This window comes from Lepidochelys kempii, chromosome 4, assembly GCF_965140265.1.
Source record: "Lepidochelys kempii isolate rLepKem1 chromosome 4, rLepKem1.hap2, whole genome shotgun sequence".
In the NCBI taxonomy this organism is placed as follows: Eukaryota; Metazoa; Chordata; order Testudines; family Cheloniidae; genus Lepidochelys; species Lepidochelys kempii.
This window is the reverse complement of record NC_133259.1, coordinates 121,936,490-121,961,382: the sequence shown is the minus strand read 5'-3', so window position 1 is coordinate 121,961,382 and position 24,893 is coordinate 121,936,490. Positions and strand designations below refer to the sequence as shown.

Here is a 24,893-nt window from a genome sequence, read left to right as displayed (position 1 = left end):
GCAGTCCCACAGTGGTTCACCTCTTCTCATAGTTTGACCCTCCAAACACTTTAAAGGCTCTCTCCTTGTGGGGTACCAACGTCTCAAACAAACAGTGTCCCATACAACATTGGTCATCTGTACACCATCTGCCACCCTCCAGGGCTCCTCTTCCCTTCCACTCCTCTGTCAGAGAATGGCCCCAGGGATTCTGCCTGGAATCTTTTAACCTAACTCAAAACCAAAACACAATGAAAGCAACTTCTGCCCCCTCGCTCAAGCTTAAACTTTAATCCATCCTGTGTCTTCTTTAGCTCTCCATTCCTCTGAAAAGGAGGAAGAGTTCCATCAAGAGCTACCTCCCTGGAGTCTAGGCTTTACTCTGGATCCTCCACATCTGTCTTCCGCTCAAGGCCATCTGCCTGTCAATTGGCATTCTCTTAGCCCCACTGCAGGAGTCTCCTTCACCTCTGCTGCCCTCTTCCATCAGGGCCTCCCTAAGGGTGTAAAATCACTCCCGAAGCCCCTCTTCAATTAAACATCCGCCTGAGTTTCTTCTCTGGAGATCCAGGTCCTACCGTTTTGTCAGGGCTCACCACCAGAAGTTACTCCACCCTGGTAGCTGCTCTGGGTCTCTCCAGGTTCTACGCTGTACTGCTGAGGGGGAACTGGCAGAGTTTGTCCCTTTACATCCTCCCTTTTACTCTAGTCTTCCTCTCTTTATACAAACCACACATCTCCTTTCCGGCTGTGCTTCATCTTTTATTAAGCCTGGGCCACCCACCAGGTACAACCAGGTGGATTAACTAGCCTCTCCAGGCCACATTAACCCTTTCACCACCTATGTGGGATAGATATCCCATCACAGGTCCCTTTGAATTATCAGACTTAATCAACTCTTAAGAAGAAATCTACATTTTGATTTATTATAATTAAATTAGTTGCAACCTAAAGATTTATTATATTTTAAATTAACTTAATTAAATTGGCTGGAATATTTTCAGTGAGAACAAAGGTTAAATAGTATAATATACAGTTTGTAGTGACAGCAGACGTGCTGTTAAGTTTTTAAACTTTGATCTTGGACATAGGGTATGTCTACACTATGAAATTAGGTCGATTTTATAGAAGTCAATTTTTAGAAACCGATTTTATACAGTCGATTGCATATGTCCACACTAAGCACATTAAGTCGGCGGAGTGCGTCCTCACTACCGTGGCTAGCATCGACTTACAGAGCAGTGCACTGTGGGTAGCTATTCCACAGTTCCCACAGTCTCCGCTGCCCATTGGAATTCTGGGTTTAGCTCCCAATGCCTGATGGGGCAAAAACATTGTCACGGGTGGTTTTGGGTACATGTCGTCAGGCCTCCCTTTCTCCCTCCTTCTGTGAAAGCAACGACAGACAATCATTTCACGCCTTTTTTCCTGGGTTACCCGTGCAGACGCCATACCACAGCAAGCATGGAGCCCACTCAGCTCACCATCACCGTATGTCTCCTGGGTGCTGCTGGCAGACACGGTACTGCATTGCTACACAGCAGCAGCTCCTTACCTTCGTGGCAGACGGTGCAGTAGGACTGATAGCCATCGTACGTCTCCTGGGTGCTCCTGGCAGACCTCGGTGAGGTCGATCAGGGGCACCTGGACAGACATGGCTATCCTCCTCTTAGAGCACCAAATGGGAGCCAGAGACTCCAGGTCATTCTCTTCTTTAAGTTTTGTCTCATGGAGATTCAGTCCTGCCTGGAATATCCTGGAGGCTTCTGCCTCAGGCTGGTCTCCCAGCTAGCAGCACTGTGTGGTTGTGCCTACCCCTTGCTCCCATGGCTCATGAAGCCTGGACCGTACTAAGGAGCAGTTCAACTATAGGCTGAGCAAGTGCAGAATGGTGGTAGAATGTGCCTTTGAATGTTTAAAAGCTCGCTGGCGCTATTTGCTGACTAGGTCAGACCTCAGCGTAACCAACATTCCCATTGTTATTGCTGCTTGCTGTGTGCTCCATAATATCTGTGAGAGTAAGGGGGAGACGTTTATGGCGGGGTGGGAGGTTGAGTCAAATCATCTGGCGTCCGATTTTTGAGCAGCCAGACACCAGGGTGATTAGAAGAGCACAGCAAGGTGCGCTGCGCATCAGAGAGGCTTTGAAAACCAGTTTCATGACTGGCCAGGCTTCAGTGTGACACTTGTGTGTGTTTCTCCTTGATGCAAACCCACCCCCTTTGTTGATTTTAATTCCCTGTAAGCCAACCATGCTCCCCCCTTTGAAATAAAGTAACTATTGTTTTGAAACCATGCATTCTTTCTTTATTAATTAAAAAAAAGAGAACGGACAAGGTAGTACGGGTGGGGTGGGGGAGGAGGGAAGGACAAGGCCACATTGCTTATTGTAGCCACACTAAAAATCAAACTGTTTGAATGACAGCCTTCTGTTGCTTGGGCCATCCTCTGGAGTGGAGTGGCTAGGTGCCTGGAGCCTCCCCCACACGTTCTTGGGCATCTGGGTGAGGAGGCTATGGAACATGGGGAGGAGAGTAGGTGGTTATACAGTGGATGCAGTGGGGGTCTATGCTCTTGTTGGCTTTCCTGCAGCTCCAACAGATGTTTCATCATGTCCGTTTGCTCCCCCAACAGATGCTTCATCATGTCCATTAGCATCAGCATCAGCATCATGTCCTGCCTCCGCTTTTCGCGCTCACTTAATTCTTTCCTGGCCTCTGCCACTGCATCCCTCCACGCATTAGGCTGTGCCCTATCGGGAGGACTGCATGATCTCGGAAAACATGTCATCGCAAGTGCTTTTTTTTCGCCTTCTAATCTGCGATAACCTCAGGGACGGAGATGATAGGGGGAGCGTAGAGACATTCTACGCTCTACAATTCTGTGGGGACTGCATGGTCACCTGTGCTGCTGAGTTCGCCATGCTGACCAAACAGGAAATGAAATTCAAAAGTTCCCAGGGCTTTTCCTGTGTACCTGGCTAGTACATCGGAGTTCAAAGTGCTGTCCAGAGCAGTCACAATGGAGCACTCTGGGGTAGCTCCTGGAGGCCAATACCGTCGATTTGCGTCCTCACTACCCCAAAATTCGACCCAGCAAGGTCAATTTTAGCACTACTCCCCTCATCGGGGAGGAGTACAGAAGTCTATTTTAAGAGCCCTTTAGGTCGACGGAATGGGGTTGGTTGTGTGGACGCATTCATTTTAAAATCATCCTAAAGTGGCTAAATTCGACCTAACCCCGTAGTGTAGACCAGGCATCAGACTGTGGGCATCAAAGTTCATAAAACCAAATGTTAACTGCAAGCAAAGGCTTGTGTTTATATGTGTGACCTGTTTGGCATCAAAGTGCTATTCAGTCTGAATAGCCCAGTTAACACTTCACACTGGATTTTTTAAAATATATCTCGATTCTTTTAGTTAATAAGTATAAAGCAGTTTAATATCTTGTACTCACCTTGAAGGCCACATCCCTGCTGACATTTTGTACTATTCTCCTGTCAATGCTAACACTCCTCCTAATATGCCTTCTTAAACAATCCTTTGATATCCTTCTCACTCTCCTCTTTATGGCTTCTTCATACCACACGTTGACCATGTGTCCTAACTAACCTCCCTCTCTTCATTCAAACACTTATTCCATAAAGTCTAGCAAAGACAATCTGCCAAAAATAATTCTGTCTTATCCAGAGTGTTTTTAGGAAAAGTCATATTCTGATTATTATGAATACGGCTAAAGTCATGGAAACATAATAAGAACGTGAAGTGGCACAGGTACTGTTGTGGACCCAAAATAGTCCTCATTTTCCTGTTGAAACTATTAGAACCATTAGCTTTTGCTATGGTAACAGATGACATTTTAATATAGAACTCAATCTGGCAAACCCTCATGCAGTTACCCATGTGAAGAGTACCTTTACCATAATAACAGGTTTCAGAGTAGCAGCCATGTTAGTCTGTATCCGCAAAAAGAACAGGAGTACTTGTGGCACCTTAGAGACTTGATAGAGATCTTGTGGGTGTTTGTCTCTGTCTGAGGGATTGGAGCAAATGCAGTTGTATCTTAGAGCTTGGCTGTAGACAATGGATCATGTGGTGTGTCCTGGATGGAAGCTGGAGGCATGTAGGTAAGTATAGCGGTTAGTAGGTTTCCGGAATAGGGTGGTGTTTATGTGACCATCGCTTATTAGTACAGTAGTGTCCAGGAAATGGACCACTAAGGCTGACTTAGAACAACGCTTCCTTAGCGCTTGTCCCCTAACACACCTACTCTATTTGCGCTACATTGATGACATCTTCATCATCTGGACCCATGGAAAAGAAGTCCTTGAGGAATTCCACCATGATTTCAACAATTTCCATCCCACCATCAAGCTCAGCCTAGACCAATCCACACAAGCGGTCCATTTCTCCAACGAGAAACTGCTGAGCTTGAATTAATATGTAAACTAGATACCATTAACTTGGGTTTGAATAGAGACTGGGAGTGGCTGGATCATTATACATATTGAATCTATTTCCCTAAAGTTAAGTATCCTCACACCTTCTTGTCAACTGTCTAAATGTGCCATCTTGATTATCACTACAAAAGTTTTTCCTCCTGCTGATAATAGCTCAACTTAACTAATTAGCCTCTCACAGTTTGTATGGCAACTTCCAACTTATCTGTATGTATTGTGACAAAGTTCCTGCTCTACCTTGGTGGGTCTTGCGCTTATTGGCGGATTTACTCTCCTTGGAGCTTCACGGCAGCCCTCAGCTTGGCCGTTTTTCTGAACCCACAGTCCAGGTCGACTCCTCCTGTGTCTGACCAGGTGTTGGGAGGATTTGGGGGGAACCGGGGCCCACATCTACTCCGGGTTCCAGCCCAGGGCCCTGTGGAATGCAGCTGTCTAGAGTGCCTCGTGGAACAGCTGGGCGATAACTACAACTCCCTGGGCTACTTCCCCATGGCCTCCTCCCAACACCTTCTTTATCCTCACCATAGGACCTTTCTCCTGGTGTCTGATAATGCTTGTACGCCTCAGTCCTCCAACCATCCACATTCTTACTCTCAGCTCCTAGTGCCTCTTGCTCCCAGCTTCTCACACACACACCACAAACTGAAGTGAACTCCTTTTTAAAACCCAGGTGCCCTGATTAGCCTGCCTTAATTGATTCTAGCAGCTTCTTGATTGGCTGCAGGTGTTCTAATCAGCCTGTCTTAATTGTCTCCAGAAGGTTCCTGATTGTTCTTACCCAGGGAAAAGGGACATACTTAGCCTGCTCTCCAGTTGCTGCCCTCTGGCCTGGGCTTTCCTTGCTTTTTGCCCCTGCTTTCGGCTTCCCCCCTGACCGGGCCAGACGCTCTCCCCCCTTTCCTTTCTTTTTGTTGTTTTTTTTTCTTTCGCTGCTGTTGCTAGAGTGCTGGCCGGCTGTCGGTCAGCTGTTAGCCCCCCCCCCGCCTGCCCTCGGACGCTGCTGCCGCTCCAGCTGAACCCCCCCCCCCGAGAGAGGGGGGGCCTGCTGACCCACTCCCCGGAGGTGGGGAGTGGAGGGACCCAGCCCCCAGACCCAGCCACTTGCTGTTTGTTTGTGGACCCGTATTCGGCTGAGAGAAACTTTTATCATCTGCTCTGGCATCCCTGGAATGTTGCAGCTATGGAGAAAGCCCGGAATAGAGAGAAAGAAACAGCCATCTACCAGAGGAACACCATCCAGGGAATTTACAAATCGCCGTGGAGGGGGTCCAAGATTGAGTAACTTTTGAACTGTGCTCTCGTGTGGGGGGAAGCCTTGACTGTGTCTTGACTGTGTTTGTAGGGACACAGGGGGTGTGGCACGGAGCTGCCCCCCGATCCATCTGTGTCCTCCCAACCCCCACACTACAATCTTCCTCACTACCCCCTCCATCATCATTGCTGGCTGTTTAACATCTGCCTCTGGACTTAGCTGCTCGCCCTGATTCCAACTTGTGTGCCAGAAGCACCAGCCAACCAAACAGGACTCTCTGGACAAGCGTACGGTAGTTCATGTGCCCCCCCCCGAACTGCCCATCCCACAGCCTGTCCCTTTTTACCTGACCCCAACTCCTGTTAACCACCTGCCTCCGCCCCCGCTGGGGCATCGGCAATGGAGGGCACCGGGGTGACCTCCGCCGCTGCCATGCCCACCACCTCCCCAGACTCTAGGGGAGCCACCCCAGCTGGCGGGAAAGGCCAGGACAAGAAGAAGGGGAAGGGCCCCACTAAAACCACTAGGCCCTCCGTGGCAGGGGCCACCCCCACTGCTGTGGCCCCGCCACTGACCACAGCGTCCTTCCCCGCTACCCCCCCCACCAGCTCTGCGGGTGTCCCTCCCTCACCCCCCAGGACATATGCCCGGGCAGCGGCAGCCCCCCGCCTGCTGCCTCGTCATCTCTCCCGGCCACTGCCTCCGCCACCATCAACAGCGACCAGGGCCCTTTCCCCACCATGACAAGGAAGCACGGTCTCCGATGCCTCCTGGTACCCGCCTCACCCCACGTGGAGACCTACATGCGGGCGTTGGCGAGGGTGGTGGGGCCCTCGGCCATTGTGGCGGCCTCCAAAATGTATGGGAAGATCGTCTTCTTCTTAGCATAGGAGGCTGCCGCCCAGGAAGCAGTGGAGAGGGGCCTGGTGGGGGGGGGCGTGTTTGTCCCCCTTGAGCCGCTAGAGAACCTGGGTGTCCACCTGGTCCTGACCTCTGTCCCTCCTTTTCTCCCCAATGCTGCCCTGTTACCCACCCTTTACACCCTGGGGAAACCTGTTTTTGTCATCAGCCCTCTCCCGTTGGGCTGCAAGGACCCCACCCTCCATCACATCTTTTCCTTCCACTGGCAAGTGCAGCTTCTACTGCCGTCGGTGGCGCATGATGGAGAGGCACTCGAGGGATCCTTCCTAGTCCCCCACCAGGGGGCCCATTACTGGGTGTATTTCTCCATGGGGGAAGCCCAGTGCTACCTCTGCTGGGCATCAGGGCATGTCCGGAGGGACTGCCCCTTAGCCCGGCAAGGAGGGGCACCTGGGATCCCCGAGACCCGGCAGGACATCGGCCCCATCATTGCCGAAGCCCCTGGCCGCCCGGTACCCAAACCCGCCCCCCCTCCTCTTTGGACTACCACTTCTCCCGCTCAGGCCCAAGGGGCACCTCCCCTACAACGCCCAGATGAGCGGGAGAGCCCCGCCCTCACTGCTGACAATCTGGCGGGGCCTATGGAGGAGGGTGTGGCAGAGATACCACAAGGCCTAGGAGAGAACCTGCCCCAGGGAGAATCCTCCTTCCCTTATGCCTCCCCACTGTCCCCCCGCCAAGTCCCTGAGCCATTGCCTTTACCCCCTGACACCAGGCCCCAGATGATGCCATGGAGGGCTGGGCCCTAGTCCAGGGGAAGCGAGGCAAGCAGAAGGCTCAAGCTCCGCCTCATCTACCCGAGGCGGAGGCCCCCCGGAAGACCAGGAAGGGGGGCACCGATACCGAACCTTCCACTTTGCCCACGAGTGCGTCACATCCACCGGTGTCAGCCGGGAAAGACGTGGTAGCACTGGAGGGTAGTGTCTCCCCTCCACGAGAGATCCTCCCCTCTGAGACCCTCGAGGAAGCCCCTTCTGTCCTGACACTACCCGAAGCCCCCGTGAACCCCGAGGCAACGGTCGTGGAGGGTGCCAGTGGGGAGAACCCCGGGGCGACGGAAAGTGTCCTCTCCTCCATGTTCGAGGAGATCGAGGCCCTATATCTGACCCCGGTCGCCCAGGGGGAGGACGACCTTTTGCCAGCAAACCTCGATTTGGGCGACCTCACTCCACCCCTCTTTTCCCCATGCTCCCTCCCTTTAACTGCTGCTCCCGATCCCACCTCCGAGGAGCCCCTGGACTCCTTCATCGACCCGGCCACTGAAAGCACCCCACTGATGACCACCGAGCCTGCTCAGGTGACAGCCAGCGCCACGCGGTCGGGACACGAGTCTCCAGGGGCACCCCCCATTGGTGCGGAGCAATTGACTTCCTTCCCGGGCGGGGGCCCAACAGAAGATAATCCACTCCTGATGCTGTGGCCGCTAAATCCACCATAGAGCCCGCGCCCGGTATCACTGAGAGCTCCCTCCCCACCCCCTTAACCCTCGAGCCTAATCGGGAGGTGCCACCATCCAGCTGTTTGCCTCCCGAAACCCAGAAGCTCACCTCTGCCCCTGCCCCTACCCCTATCCAGCCTACCTCCTGCGATGTTATTGCTGCCCCCGGGGCTGTCTTCTTCCCTTTTCCAACTGATGACCCCCAGGGAACGGCCTTTGCATTCTCCTGCCCCGACCCATTAGGGGCTGCTATTTTCCCTCCACCACCCCCATCGCCCTAGGGCTTGAGGCAGACCTAGAAGCTCCAGCCAATCAGGCACCCTGTCAGGGGTCCACACCCTGTTTGCCCATTTTAGTGAGCCACGGGGCTGCACCAAGGGCCCCGCCGGGGAACAACCGGGAAACCATAACCCCACCCCCCCATGAGCTGCGAGGAGAGCTGCGGAAGTTTTTAGAGGATGTCCATGGCTCCCGCAACAAGGTACAGCTTGCTCTCCAGCAATGGGGGGACTTTTTTCAAATCCTCCGGGCCACAGGGGCCTTCATGGGGGAAGGTAAAGGGACGGGGAAGCAGGATGCCGTGGCCTACTGGCGGGTCCGCGTCTTCCGTGACCAATTAGTCACCTACGGGATGGGTCAAGGACTGTTGCGCAGCCCACTGTGGGATGCGAGTGTCCCTGCCAGTGAGGATCCCCCTGGCCCTCCCCATGACACCTCTCACCGTCGCAACGTTGAACACCCGGGGTTGTAGGATGGCTCTCCGCAGGTTCCAGGTGCTCTCCTTCCTTCGGGAGGGAGGGTACTCTGTGATTTTCCTTCAGGAGACCCATATGGATCTGACCGCCGAAGACAGTTGGCAGCTGGAGTGGGGGGACAGGGTCTACTTTAGCCATTCCACGGTTCGGCAGGCTGGAGTGGCGACCCTGTTCTCCCCCGACCTATGGCCCGAGGTGCTAGGGGTCACCGAGACCGTGCCGGGTCATCTGCTGCATCTCTGGGCCCGTATAGAGGGGCTTGTGGTTAACCTTGTTAACGTCTATGCCCCGACATCGGGCCCAGAGCAGCTGCAATTCTATCAGCGGGCGTCCACCTTCCTCAGCACCTTAGATTCTCATGAGTGCCTGGTCCTAGGAGGGGATTTTAATACCACCCTTGAGGAGCGAGACTGCTCGGGGACCGAGCAGAGCCCGGCCGCCGCAGACACCCTCCGGGAGATAGTTGAACATCACTCCCTAGTGGACATCTGGCATGGCCACCACCCGGATGACACTTCCACGTTCACCTTTGTCTGGGTGGAAGCCCATCGGTCGAGCCACTCCCGGTTGGACCGCATTTATTTATCACGCTTCCATCTCTCACGAGCCCACTCCTCCAGCATTCGGCTGGCCCCATTTTCTGACCATCACCTAGCCACCATGACAGCCTCCCTCTGTGTGGAGAGGCCGGGGCGGGCCTTTTGGCATTTTAACATTTTAACAACAGTTGGAGGATGAGGGCTTCGTGACATCCTTCCGGGAATTCTGGCTGGCCTGGCGAGGGCAGCGGCGTGCCTTTCCCTCGGCACGGCGATGGTGGGACCTGGGGAAGGTGCGCGCCCAGCTTTTCTGCCGCGACTACACCCGGGGCACCAGCCGACGGAGAAACGCGGCGATAGAGCAGTTGGAACAGGAGGTCTTAGAGCTGGAGAGGCGTCTGGCCGCCAGCCCCGAGGACCCGCTCCTCTGCGGAGCGTGCCGGGAGAAGCAGGAGGAGCTCCGGGCCTTTGAGGACCATTGGGCCTAGGGCGCCTTTGTTCGATCCCTCATCCGCCTCCTTCGGGAGATGGATCGTGGCTCCCGCTTCTTCTATGCCCTGGAGAAAACGAGGGGGGCCAAGAAACACGTCACCTGCCTCCTGGCAGAAGACGGCACCCCCCCTCACGGAACCGGCGGAGATGTGCGGGAGGGCCCGAGCCTTCTACGCAAGTCTTTTCTCCCCGGATCTGACCAACCCTAGCGCTTGCAGAGTGCTTTGGGAGGAGCTCCCTACGGTCAGCGCGAACGACCAAGACCGGCTAGAGTTGCCTCTCACTCTGGCTGAGTTCTCAGAAGCCCTCCATCGTATGCCCACTAATAAGTCTCCAGGCACGGACGGGCTGACCGTGGAGTTCTACCGCGTGTTCTGGGACGTCCTCATCCCAGACTTAGTCACCGTCTGGGCCGAGTCTCTGCAGAGCGGAGTCCTCCCTCTTTCGTGCAGGCGAGCTGTGCTCGCCTTATTGCCGAAGAAGGGGGACCTCCGCGATTTACGAAATTGGCGTCCTGTCTCACTCCTCAGCACGGACTACAAAATCGTAGCGAAAGCAATCTCACTGTGGCTAGGGTCTGTGCTGGCGGACGTGATCCACCCAGACCAGACCTACACAGTCCCGGACCGCAGTATCTTAGATAACCTATTTCTGGTTCGGGTCCTTTTGGAACTCGGGTGTAGAGACGGTCTGTCGTTCGCCCTCCTGTCCCTAGATCAGGAGAAGGCATTCAATAGGGTGGACCACGGGTAGCTCCTGAGCACTCTGCAGGCGTTCGGCTTCGGACCCCAGTTTGTGGGTTTTCTCCGGGTGCTGTACGCTTCCGTAGAGTGTCTGGTTAAGCTCAATTGGACCCTGACCGAACCGGTCAGCTTCAGGCGAGGAGTACGGCAGGGGTGCCCCTCTCGGGCTAGCTGTACGCTCTGGTGATCAAGCCCTTCCTCTGTCTCCTCCACAGGAGGCTGACAGGGTTGGTGCTGCGGGAGCTGGAGCTGCGGCTGGTCCTGTCGGCGTAGGCTGATGACGTGCTCCTCGTGATCCAGGACCCCGGCGACTTGACACGGGTGGAGGCTTGCCAGGCCATCTCTTCGGCAGCCTCCTCTGCCCGGGTCAAGAGCTCTGGCTTGGCGGTAGGAGACTGGTGGCAGGTGAGCTCCCTCCCACCCGCAATTCAGACCATCCGGTGGAGCGCGGGTCCGCTGCTCTACCTCGGCGTTTACCTTTCTGCCACGCATCCCTCTCCGCCGGAGAACTGGGAAAATTTAGAGGGCGGGGTGATAGAGCAGCTCCGGAAATGGACGGGACTACTCTGATGTCTCTCCTTCCGAGGGAGAGCACTGGTGCTTAATCAACTAGTCCTGTCCATGCTCTGGTACTGACTCAACACCCTGGTCCCGGCCCCGGGTTTCCTGACCAACCTCCAGACATCGATTCTGGGGTTCTTTTGGTCAGGAATGCACTGGGCCCCTGTAGGGGTTCTTCATCTACCCCTGAAGGAAGGAGGACAGGGCCTGAAGTGTCTACACACTCAGGTCCGTGTCTTCCGCCTCCGGGCCCTACAGAGGCTCCTCTATGGTGCAGGCAGTTCGGCGTGGAGCGCACTGGGCGCACTCCATCCTGTGCCGCATCCGAGGGCTCCAATATGAAAGGCAGCTCTTTTATCTCCATCCGGGAGGTCTTCCGCGAGACCTCTCCGGGCTGCCAGTCTTCTACCAGGACCTCCTCCGGACTTGGAAACTGTTTTGTCTACACAACCCCCAGCTCCGTGTGCAGGTGGCGGAGTCCCGCTCGGTGCGCCAGAGCTTGATCCTGGCAGAAGTCACGAGAGTCGGAGACCTCCTGGACTACGACCGGGGAGACTGGCTGGATCCCCTGACGCTCACCCGGCGCATGGGGCTCTCCAGACCTCGTACCCCCCGGTGCATACTTCAGGAGGCGAAGGCCGCTTTGCCGCCCACTGCTCGAGCTTACCTCTACCGCGTCCTACTCGAGGGCACACCCCGCCCACCCTCTACCCCAGGCCCACCGGACCTTATAATTGGACCCCTGCCCCGCAGATCCAATCGACCCCCTCACCCCTTTACTGCGAGCCGGCTGCATGAACTGCAGCCAGTACGCTTCCAAACCATGCCAAGGAAACATCTATACACACTCATGCTCCACACCCTTCACGCCCTCACCCCAGTGTCCCGCCCTGACACAAAGTGGCGAGACCTTCTGCCACCTTTGGAGGGTGAGCAGCCCTGGTGGGCCAGCCTATATTCCACCTTGGTTCCGAGGCCCGTCGGGGCCATCAGTTGGCGGCTCCTTCATGGAGCTGTGAGCACAGGCACGTACTTGGCGCAGTTCACCCCCATCCCAGATACTTGTCCCTTTTGTGGTGTGAGGGAAACCCTGGTGCACGTATATTTGGAGTGTGCCAGACTGCAACCCCTGTTCCAGCTCCTCACAAATCTCCTATTACGTTTTTGGTTGCATTTTTCTCCTCACCTTTTGATTTATGCACTCCCCATCCATTGCCTCACAAAGTTGCGGGATCTCCTAGTTAACCTCCTCCTGGCCCTGGCTAAAACAGCCATCTATAAAACCAGAGAGAGAAGGTTGGCCGATAGAGTTTCCTAAGACTGTGGGGCCGTTTTCCGATCCTCAGTCTGTTCACGTATCCGGGCGGAGTTCCTCTGGGCGGCATCCACCGACTCCCTTGATGCTTTTGAGGAGCGGTGGGCGCTGTCTGGGGTTCTCTGCTCGGTGTCCCCATCCGGGTCCCTTTGTCTGACCCGTTGACTGGGGGAGAGAGTAAGGAACCCCAGCCCCAGCCATTGCTGCTGCAGACACCACCACCTTAGAGGGGTCCTTTCACACGTGGGTGCGTGTGCCCCCCCCCAGATTGTCCACCCCACAGCCTGCCCCTCTTGTTGGGTGCTTTCAGAGGAGAGAATTGTTGGTGACACTGGGCGTGGCACCAGGTAACTCGAGGGGGTGGCAGACCTTGAGAGTCGAGGAAGCCCCCCGCTCTGGGCCCAGGCAAGCTTGAACAGTTCCCTCCCCTGAAGCTAATGAGAAAACAATTGTGATTGGTTGCTGTGTTACACATTGCATATGCTGCTGTTTTTATTTTGTAAGTGTGTTATGCAAATAAAAATATCTTTTGCTTCAAAGAAAAAATTATTCTCCTATAGCCATCTGGCCCGACCCTGTCACAGTCTATATGTTTCTTCTTACTATATATTCCATTCTATGCATCCGATGAGCCCCCATCTGAGGAACACGTCATCAGCGTACGCCGACAGGACCAGCCGCAGCTCTGGCTCCCACAGCACCAACCCTGTCAACCTCCTGCTGAGGAGACAGAGGAAGGGCACTGTAGCCCGCGAAAGCTTATGCTCTAATAAATTTGTTAGTCTCTAAGGTGTCACAAGTACTCCTGTTCTTTTTACCATAATATAATTACTTGCCTAAATTAGGGTTGCAGGATCAGACCCATAGTTTTGACTTTTGTAAATCCAGCATAATTAAAAAGCTCACTGCTCTCATTGGGAGTTCACTGGTCCTTTATTCCCACAGTGTTGATACCAAGTTCAGCCTGTCTATTGGCATCTCATGCAGTACATGGTTTAATTTGGGAAGAGGGCTCAATGTTCTCCATTAATCTGGTTCAGTTGTGTATGTCAGAGCCACCCACTCACTCTGAGCAAAATCCAAAAATGTCAAAAATCACAGATTTATTTTTAAACATGAAAATCACTTGATGTATGATTCCTGTGATAGATGTTACAAAACCTTATTTATAGATGTCTGATGTGTATCGTTCGTGACTGATTTTTACATGTAGATTGTGAGCTCCCTGAATAAAACCCATGTCTTCAATGGTGCTTGTATAGTGCAGAGCACATAATCAATATTGATTTAATAATAAATACAGTAGTATAAACCTTTCCTGTGACTTCAATGGACTTTTGATTAGGCCCTTAGAGAGGAGTAACATTAAAGCCTGAAGTGATATAAACTAATGAGATCACATATAAAATGAGTGTATTCCAACTAGAAGCAGCTGAGTTCAGTGTAAACTACTATTCAAATCTCAGGAGGTAAAAAAAAGCTTTATCTGTATATAAAATATTATCTCCCCTCTTGAATGTTAGTTTAAACTTAGAATAAGGATTTCCATCCAGGGATAAAAGTTGGCCCTTCTCTTTCTCTCTCTTCACCCAAACAGAAACCTTCTTTTCCTCACCTTTCCCATCCTTTTTCTCTTTATTAATCTCTTGAAAAAGACACATTGCTAGCCCTTCCCATCTCCTTCCCCGCTCATTGGCAAAGCTCCACCCCACTACCTGTCTATCTTACGTAACACTACTTATTCTACTCTCCTATGTTGAAAGTATTGTGCTCATTCCTCCCTGCCCCAGCCTGCTTGGTCCCAGTTCTCCTCTGCTGGTTCCTAGTAGAGCAAAAAGTCAGGAATCAATAATGGGAAGGGGCACATTAGGAAGACAGGCTTGGAGAGGTGGGGGATTCCTACACAGAAGGAGGCAATGCCAGTAAGTATATATTTCAAGCAAGAGTCAACCTGCTTCATCTTCTTCCCAGCACAGAACACCCAAAGGCTGTCTCCATGCCTTTAGGAACTGGTCACTTGCAAGGTATTAAACACTTGAGAATTAGCAAATACTGAACTTTCAAAATTCAAGGCCATAATGGAGAGACTTTGTACCCATAAACAATTTAGAAGCCAGTGCAATCTGTGGAGCTCAGGGATAAAAAGCTCCTTGAATTAAACACTTGTAATTAAATAGGAAACCATATTATGCACTTGCTGAAGGTTCCAAGTGGTCTTAAAGTGTAGTCTCAAGTAAAGCACATAGTCATCAAACATGCAATCTGGAAGAGGCAAAACTGTGGATGTATGTGGTCAATCCATATCCGAAAGGAATAGTTAGCCTCTCTGCCAATCAAAGACGGGGGAGGGGAAATCTTTTGGTTATTTCTGCTGCCTGGATATTCAAAAGCAATTGAAAATCCAGTAGGACCTAAGTTGCCAGCTTCGGTAACAAAAGTGATTGCAATTGAGAAAATAGATATAATCAATTACAGTTTCTATGGAAATATCCCTAGGCAAACAACTTCTAACCTCTGCCTTATCTAGAAGGACCCTCAGCCAACTAGCTCTAATCAGAGCTCCAATCTCAGATAGATAGAGGGAAAGCTGAGTGTCAGGAATGAGATTCCCCAGTAGAGCCAGTCTGGAAGTAAAACCTGCAGCAGAGCCAGTCTCCAGGTGACCTAATGCCTGCAGCTGGCCTATAGTAGGCTGCCTGATTGGCTGGAAGAGTACTCAGAACTGCTTTTCAGCTCAGCAGCAGTTTAGTGTCTGTTTCAAGCATTTGCCTATGGCTACAATAGCTTCTCCTCATGAATATTTTGTTAAGATTTTGGTTGCACTTTTCCCCTCACCTCCTTATCTATGCACTCCCTGTCTGCAGGACCTCCTGGTCAACCTCCTCCTGGCCCTGGCTAAAGTGGCCATCTATAAAACCAGGGTGAGGAGGTTGGCCGATGGAGTCTCCTGTGACTGTGCGGTCTATTTCCGATCCTCTGTCCATTCACGTCTCCGGGCAGAGTTCCTCTGGGTGGCATCCACTGACTCCTTTGACGCCTTTGAGGAGCAGTGGGCGCTGTCCGGGGTTCTCTGCTCGGTGTCCCCGTCCGGTTCCCTTCGTTTGACCCTTTGACCGCTCTCCTGTCCCTGTTGTTCATTAGTTGTTCCCCCGTAATTATTTGGTTTTCCAGGTCCTGTGGACCCCCCCCTTAGGCTGGGGGGGATCCTTTAGCACTTCCTGGATCCCAATAAGGCTACAATAGCTCCTGTGCCTGGTTGTTCCCAGCCCTGCTTCTGCCTTGGACCCGGCCTTGCCTCATTTCAGGCAACCCAGTTCTGACCCTGGACTTTATATCTTGACATCAAACACATACCTGTAGTAAAAAGAAAAGGAGTACTTGTGGCACCTTAGAGACCAAGTACTCCTTTTCTTTTTGCGGATACAGACTAACATGGCTGCTATTCTGAAACATACCTGTAGTAAGTAGCCTATTAAATTAAAAACCAACTCAGTAGATTTTCTGTCCAGGAAAGAGGACATTTTTGGTATGTGGCCCATATAGCCTTTAGACATTAAAGTTCTGAGGCACAGCTGACCCTGAACTGCTCCTCTTGTCAACACATTGCTTAGCCTCAAGCCATGTACTGATTCTTTGCTTTTTTGCCCATTGTTATGATGCAATAAGAGCATCATTCCTCTTTCTGTACTGGGACTATCTTCTGTCTCTGCCCCTGTTAATTCAGGGCAACAGAAGAAGTACACTAAATGGAGGCAAGTGATTGCACACGTACACTCCTCCCTGCTGGTCACTGTAGAATAACTGCTGGTCAGAGCACAGCATGTGATCATTCCCTGGTGTTCTGTATGTGTCAGATTTTATATGGCCTCCAAGTCACACTTTAGGCACTTCTGTTTTCTGCTGTTAGTGGATCTCTTCTTGTTTCATCATTCTTCCTACTGCTCTTCCTCCTTCAAAACTAAATAGAGTAAAATTGGTTTAATATACTACCTTTTGTACTCAGGGCATCTCAGAGTGTTTCATGCACTAATAAGTTGAATGCCATGATTTTAGACAAATGAAGATTCCAATATTTTTTGTTCACAAGGATTGGGGGAGACTGGAGAGTGCTTATTATTGGAGCCTTACTGATGGCTTCTCATTTTTTAACTTTGGGGTGTTAATTTCACCTGTTTGGGAGATTTCCCTTCAAATACACACTTTCAAATGATGGATTATAATCTGGGGCTAATGGCTTCACAGGTCTTCAGTAGGAGGTTAGATTTCTGAGTTTTTCCTATCAATCCTGTTAAACAATTAAGTTAATAGACCAGTAGCTGAAAGAAACGTGCATAGATCTTGGTCCTGGAAGGTGTCAGTAGAAGTTGCTAAATTCTTCATAGGAGTTCTCAGCACCTTGCAGGATGGAACCCACATTACTAATATTAATTTCCTCATATATTTTCATTTTTTTAATTTTCCTTCCACTTCTCTAGTCTTTTCCCCACTGACTTTTGTATGTCCCCTCATTGCCTTCTTTCCCAAGTGTGTCCTCTGCCCTTCTCTCCTGTTTTAGCTGCTCTTTGGGCAGAGCCTTGGTTAAGGGTACAGCTGAGGTCCTACTTATGCTGACTCCAGTCCCTAGATGCCGGTAGGACTTTTTAAAGTTACATGATCCCTATGGTCATGCAGCAAATTTCAAGTGTGGTTGTACTCTGCACCTTCTTACCCAACAGATCTTTTTCCAATGTGTATTTAGAATCATATTTGCTGACTTCATTGACAAAAATAATTTTTTACTATTTTTTTAACTCCTATTAGCCCTGCAAAGTCAATAATGCTAAGAAGAACTGAGCAGGATTCTATTTCTACTTGTTCACTATTGACAGATTATTTGCTAAATTCCAACCCCCGAGCTAATCAGTTAATCACTTGTGCAACCTCAGTGAGGGTAATGAGACTGCAGGAGTATAACTGATTGGCCTGTGGACTTAGTATGAGTGATAATCCACAAGAAGAAAAGTACCCAGCTTCACTCTCCAAACCTAGGCTGAGTTTGCAGGGATGGCAGGTAGAAAATAACATTTTTTATGTGTTCACTCAATATATTTAATCTGAAAGACAGTGAAAGAAAATAAACCTGGAACTTCACAGCACCATTTTTATAAACTGACTTTTCAGATTAGAACTATACTTTAAAGCCCTACCATTTATTTGTCCTCACTTTCAAGGCTCTGTATTGTGATGAGCATGATTATGTTTCAGGAGGTGTTTGGCATGGCTCTTTTCCAAATCCCAATAACACCACTCTTGAACTGGATGGGAGTCACTGCAGAAGAATAGCAGCCTTCACTCCGCTGCCAGGGACAGGGTACGGGGTGAGTTGGACTACTAGTCTAATGCAGCATAGCAATTCCCCTGTTCCCACCCCTCAGGGCAGGCATTGACAATGCTGCTTACAAGCAAGGCTGGTGCAACCACTAGGCAAACTAGGCGGTTGCCAAGGGCACCAAGTGGTTGGGGGTGCCAAAAAGCGGTTCCTGGCTCAGCAGGGAGAAGCCGCCTTCCGGAGGCACTGGAGAGCCAGAGTGTCGGCTTGCGGGGGCGGCGAGCCCCAGCCATGTAGGAGCGGGTGGGGGAGGGGGCAGCAGCCCTGCAAAGGTAGTGGCACCGTTAGCGGGAAGCAGCTGCGCCCCCCGCCCCGCCTGTCCAGGCTGTGGCCCGGTGCCCCGCCCGGGGGAGGGCTGCTGCAGGCTGCAGCAGATGCATGCAGGCGGCGGCCCCCGTGCACCCCCTAGATCTCCCCTTGCCATGCTCGGGCTTTGTGGCTCCTGGGAGTGTGAGCCGCTGCTGCCCCTCCCGGAGCAGGCTCAGGGCCCCGCGCCCCAGTGGTGGCAGCTCACATGGTCCGGAGCCACAGAGCCCGAGCGCGGTTAGGTGGGAGCCAGGGGGCGCACGGGGGCCGCCGCCCACATGCATCCGCTGTAGGAGCCGCCAGGGGGGGGGGCGTCGGCACAGCCCAGCTCCCCCCCGGGGGCTCCTGCAGCAGATGCCTGTGGGCGGCAGCCCCCATGCACCCCCCAGCGTCCCAATCGCCGTGCTCAGCTCTGCGGCTCCCGGGAGTGTGAGCCGCCGCTGCTCCTCCCGGAGTAGGCTCAGGGCCCCGAGCCCCAGTGATGGTGGCTCACATGGCCCGGAGCCACAGAGCCTGAGCGCAGTGAGGTTAGCCAGGAGGTGCACGGGGGCTGGCGCATAAATGCATATTTAGGGTTCTTCAATAACTTGATATCTCATCACATTGCATTTTTGGTCTTTTGTGTTTGAAAAGCAGATTCTGTGTTCACCATTGAAAATCTTGGTTAAATTCCAGAACAATGGTACAGAATTCAGAAGAAGCTCTCGATTATAGCTTATCATGCAAGATGGGAATATTCTTCAGATTTCAGATAAAAAAAGACCAATTACATGGTTGAGGAGTAAATATAAAGTATTTTAATATTTTTATACAAAGTGAGTTTGTTTACACTTGGACCATCACATCTTTAAAAAAGTCTTGTTTTACTAACTTTAATATTGTTAAAAATTCACAAAGAAAGAAAATGATTTTGAAAGTTGAATATGGAAAAACAACCTTTTATTTTTTTGCCCTTTTCTGCCTTTTGAGGTACTGTTACTCAAATATTTGCACAGCATATTTTGAAAGTCAAATGAAAAACAATGAACTCATATCAACTAAGCCACCAAGTAGTTAGGTTTCCAGAGGATGGGGAGAGAGAAATACATTTTTTATCTAAGAGATAAAGAGCCTAGATTTTCATGAAAGTTTCTGAAAGTTAGATGAGCAATTAACTGAGTGGGATTTGTCAACGGCAAAGTTGATTCTTGATAGGCTATGTCACGTGACTTTATTTATTAATTTGGATTTCATTCTAAAAGAAACATCCCACAGCCATATGCACCACTGACAACCTGCCCAGTGTTTGCCTATGCACCTGTTAGATCATGTCTTTAGACTGTAAACACCTGGGGACTCTCATTTACTATGTATCAATTTAGTTCCTAGCACAATGGGGCCCCAACTTGGTTGATGCCTCTGGCAATATAAATCTTTAATATTAATATTTTTAAAACACAGTGCCATAGGAATTGTAATACATAACTCCATCCAGAGTAGCAGCATTTCACCAGCCCCCATGCTACACGCACTGAAGCATGTGAGTAACTTTAAACATAGCGGAACTACTCACAAGGTTGAAGTTATGCAAGTACTTCAGTGCTGTATTGTCTAATCATCAGTTAGTAGATGCAATGGCATTTGAAGTGCTCTTTAACCATAAACTGACAGATTAGTATTGTCCTGCACCCTGGGACACACAGTATATGGTTGCAAGTAGTCCTGCTTCAGGGATTCACTCTAGGTGCCCTTTGTGCACAAATTCCCTCAAATGGTGTTGGGCTGCAAGGCTTGGTCATGTTCCCCTTACACCTTTCTCCACTTTGGTTGCAAATATGGTAGCATGTCCTCTAGAGATGGTGTGCCATGCACACACCCTATCCCTGCTCTCTGGAGTTGTTGGGAGGCAATGTGTCTATTCAATTGAAAATGAGGCATATGGGTGTCATGTTGGCCCAAGGATATGTCTATTTAAGAGCTAGCTCTTCTAGATGTTCCTCCAAGTTGCCTTGCAAGGGAGAAGAATTTGTGTGTTGCAGGAATTCTGAGGAAAAGCTGGGAATAGAACATGGATCTGCTCACTCCCAGGCATGTGACTCACACACAAGACCTTCCTTCTTAGCAGCATGTATGATTTATATTATAAGAGAAAAAGATTTATAACCCAATAATAAAATATCCCCTCTGCCCTTGTGTTGTATGATTGTATTCATTACTGATCATGAAGAAATATCTTTTTAATAATCAAGAGGTAACAGGTGCAGTTAGAGCTAGAAAGGCTTGTTGGGATTTGCCCCTCAATGAACTGATGTGCAAGGGGGGGGGCACAAGGTGGAAATTTCACCGAGGGCGCAAAATATCCTTGCTTACAAGTGAAGAACTGACAGAGAAGTCATTTTGCAGAGTAGCTCAGAGAGCCTTAGATATTAGAACATGCTTATTGAAAGAGAGCACATTGGCCCTCTCTCAATAAGATTATCCCTTTCTCTTTTTAAAAAGTACCATAAAATCTTTAATTTCTACAAACAGATCTTTGAAAAACAGGCAGGATTTAACATCTCATTGAAAGGCAGTCTGCAACCACAGTTCCAATAGCTCCTAATGCTCTGCAGTGCCAGCTCTGGGTATGAGCCCATGTCCTAATAGTAATTGGACTTGCATCCATTATTTTGTATATAGAGTCATATTGACACTTTAAAATGACAAATTATCACCATAAACAAGGAGCATTGCCACTGAGAAGGAGAAATCAAAATGTGGACTATATCTTTTCAGAAGATGCATTGAGCTTTGTTTACTTCTTGCTAGCATCTCTAAATCAAGGAAGCATTATTTTCCTGCCACTCTTCCCAAAATCAGTTGCCCTCCTTGTAAATTTGTTTAATAGAAAATTGTACCGGGCATTAGACCCTATTACAATATTCTAAAGGTGATTTAGAATGGAAATATTTTCAATATAATAAAATGCATTTGAAAGATTGTTCAGCATGAGATTCATCTATGCAATTCACCACCACAGATTCTTCCATGCCACTTAAATCTTGCACTGGGTTTGTGAGGGGGTGTCACAGGTAGAGTGTCCTTGCAAGGGGGCCTCTGAACCTTCTGTATATTTCACAAAGGGTTTTCAGACAGGTGACTGTGATGGGTTGGACTGCCCATCCAGGATGCCACCTGATGTACTGGGGTTTCACTGAGCCTGCCTGCTCCACTAGCCTGGGCTCCCTCTCCCTGTTTTGTTGAATCAGGCTCTCCAGCCTCTGGCAGCACACACACACAGGTAGGGACGCACCAGCTGTAGAATCACACAGAGTCTGCAAGTAGCTCTCTATGGGAAGAGTCAGCTAGGAAATTTCCTAGCACTCAAGTGCACACGGCCTTTGTGAAGTAAACCCAAAATAATATTGTTGTGCGCTGTATAGAAAGATCTGCGCAGCGCAAGCTCATAAAAATTCACCCTCTCCCTCAACGTGGAGAGAGATTTTGCCCCCCCAGATATGAATTGCACAAACTGGGTTTTGAAATAAATTAAAAACAAGTTTATTAACTATAAAAGATATTTACATGATTATAAAGGATAGCAAACAGAACAAGGCAGATTACTGAGCAAAATAAACAAAACACGCACACTAGGCTTAATATGCTCAAGAAACAGATTACAAAATGTAATATGTGACCCTAAATGTTGTTTTAGGCGAGTTGCAGAGTTTCTGTAGCTTAGAGTTCCAGTTATTTCTCTTTATAGACTAGACTTCTGTCTTAGTCTGGACTCAGCCCTTGCCTTTCCCTCAGCTCAGTTCCTTTGTCTCTTCAGGTACTTTCATCTGTCTTTCTTCTTGGGCAGGAAGGCAATGGAGAAGAGTCCTGTTTGCCTTACTCCCCAGCCTTAAATAGAATTTACATAAGGCGGGAAGCCTTTGTTTCCACGGGAAAAGAACCAGCAGTGTCCAAGGTGGTACTTTTTACTAGGTGACATTATCACCTGACCTTGCAGTGTCAAAGCAACCATCAGACCAGGTTTATTTACAATGTTCACAGGAAGGAACTCTTGGAAGATGGGGGATCCACATCTTCAGAGACTTGTTGTTTTTTTCCTAATAGACCATTAAGGCTGATTGCTTACTATCTGGTGGGTGTCTCCAAGTATAACCACAGTTGTAATTGTAACATAGTCAATATTCCTAACTCCAGATACAGAAATGATACATGCATACAAATTGGATAATCACATTCAGTAAATCATAATCTTTCCAATGATATCTTACATGAGTCATCTTGCATAAAATATATCTTAGTTATTCCATATTCATATCATAAGCTTATTTCTATAAAGAATATGGAGCATCACGTCACAGTGACAATGGAGACCAATAAGGTAATATGCACAGAATCTACATTAACAAGGATCCTGAGACTTGCACATGCAGAATGTATTAATTGTATGGATGGCCCGTGGCCACTTTCTCCATCCGATAAGTTGAAGTAGCAACCTCAGAGGGGTACTTCCCCTGGCCCCTGCCCTGATTCTGGGCTTCATTTCACCTCCCCAAACTACAGACACTTCTCCTACATACAACCACATTACTTGGCATTATGTAGGTAAAGAGAATTTCCCCGTGCAAGAGCAAAATCTCATTGGAGGTTCCCCATTCTATTGGGTGAGTTAGTCATTGATCATAGCTCAAGGACAATACATTACTTTACATATACATTTTCTTTGCATTAACTGTTGACTTTCACACATCATTTGAGGTTTTTTGCTAAATGCATGTCAGCAGATTAACTGAAAGTCAAAGATTTTTTTCTTTTAATTTTGCTTTACAAAGGCCATTAACTTCTTAAAGTTGTATTCATTTTTAAAATAGTTTTAAAATTGTGCCTCCTCCACCTCAGTCAGTGCTGTTTGATTTAATATTTTGTTCCCTGAATTCATTCATCATTACTTATTTTTTGTATCCCTCTAGACCCTTAATGTGACAGATGGAGCATTTGAGTTGGAGACTCTAGCTGGATGTATTGAATATAAACCTTTATTGGACATAGTAGTCAATGCATTTTTTGTTCGGGATGGGAAGCATTGCCTGTTTTCTGAGCGCAATCTCTATGTGGGTAGGTATTCTTTTAAGCTACATAACGTAGTATAACTATGGAACATAAGAAAGATACATTATTTCAGTTGTTCAGGTGTTACGATTAGATTCCATGTTAAGCATTATCATTTGGTCAGTGCTGTACAAAATATAAAGACTTGGTCATTCACCAGTGATCTTACAACCTAAAGGCCAAATCCTGGAATCCTTTCTCAGTCCAAACTCCCACTGATGGGAGTTTTGCTTGAGTAAGTACTGCAGAATTTGGCTGAAAGTTAGACTGATGGTACAGTTCAGATACATGATCATATCCATCACTAGAAGAAAATAAAGTATCCAGGTGGTGCAGATTTCACTTAAAAATTTTCTGCAACAGCCTCTGTGCTGTCCCACTTATGGGATCTAGCACTTCTATCATCGCACTGCAGAATTGTATAGCAAAGCCGTGTCTGCTGAGAGAGGGGTGTGACAGCAGTACTGTCATGCTAGGATGACCACCAGAGTTCCTTTGCCACTGACACAGACAGCTAAACAGAATTCTTTCTTTTCCGTGAGCTAGTTAGCCTAGTTTATTATTAGTTAGGCCCAGATTTTTAAAGGTATTTACTAGGCATTGCTCCATTCAGCACTGTAATGCTTAACTGACTTAGGCTCCACTATGGCTTAAGTCACTTTTGAAAATGAGACTTAGGCTCCTAAGTCAATGAAAGGTTTTTGTAGTGTCCCAATGCACAGTTTTCTGGACCTTTCAGGGGTTTAAGTCTTTATTCTATCAAAACCACTACGGCACCGACTTCAGCATCAGCAAAAACATCAATACCGATCTTCTCCCAGCACTAGAGGAACCTTCTTTGGCACTGAGAACTTTCCTGGTATGAACCTTCTCCCAGGCCCCACCACCTTCAAGGATACCCATGTTTCAATCAGCGCAGATAAGACTAGCGCTGTTGGCCCTGGCAACATTGCCTCCCCAAAAAGAGTGCTATGGGTATGATAACTGTGAGGAGACTTCTTCAGAGGAAGTGGAGCAGTCAGCCATCAAGTATTATACCAATGGTATGTCCCCTGATGATCAAACTGGGACTTCGTCTCTCTTCATAATGAACAGAAGCAATTTCAGGAGCTGACAAGGAGAATTACTAATACCCTTTTGTTACAGACTGAGGGGTCTGCACCATCTGATACCCTTTTTGACATCATGGAATTGCATACAAAAGACAAAGTCACCTTTCCTAATCTCCAAGGACTATTCAAGCCAGCAGAAGACATTTGGCTCTTTTCTGTGTGCTTGCCACCAGTATCAAAAAGGGCTGATTGTATGTATCCTATACCTTCAGAGGGCCAATTATTGTTACAACATCCACTGGCCGATTCCATGCTGATCTCGACAGCTCAGGAATTATCTAAAAGTTACAGAGCATCTGTGACTGCTCCCTTTACATAGAGAAGGATGGAGGACCGGATCCCATTGGAAGAAAAGTTATCTTTTCCACTTCTGGGTTGCCAAGTGGCAAACTGCCAACTCTCATGTTCAGATATAATTATGTGTTATGGGACACCATTAACCCTATTCAGTACTCCTTACTGGATGAACAAAGGGAAGCAACAAAGTTTGGTCACTGAAGATAGACATACCCAGAGGGCAGTTTATGACACTTCAGACTCTATTACCAGACCTGTGCCCACTGGCATTGCT

The 24,893-nt window shown here is 49.2% G+C and overlaps 1 protein-coding gene across 3 annotated transcripts in view; it reads left to right on the top strand.

Moving 5' to 3' along the window:
• Nucleotides 1-24,893, top strand: part of CFAP99 (cilia and flagella associated protein 99) — a 107,892-nt gene that overhangs the window by 11,858 nt on the left and 71,141 nt on the right. For all 3 annotated transcript variants that reach the window (XM_073342717.1, XM_073342716.1, XM_073342715.1), the window contains exon 3: nucleotides 23,072-23,216. In XM_073342717.1, the coding sequence (XP_073198818.1) occupies nucleotides 23,072-23,216 (145 nt within the window). The remainder of the gene's footprint in view (nucleotides 1-23,071; nucleotides 23,217-24,893) is intronic.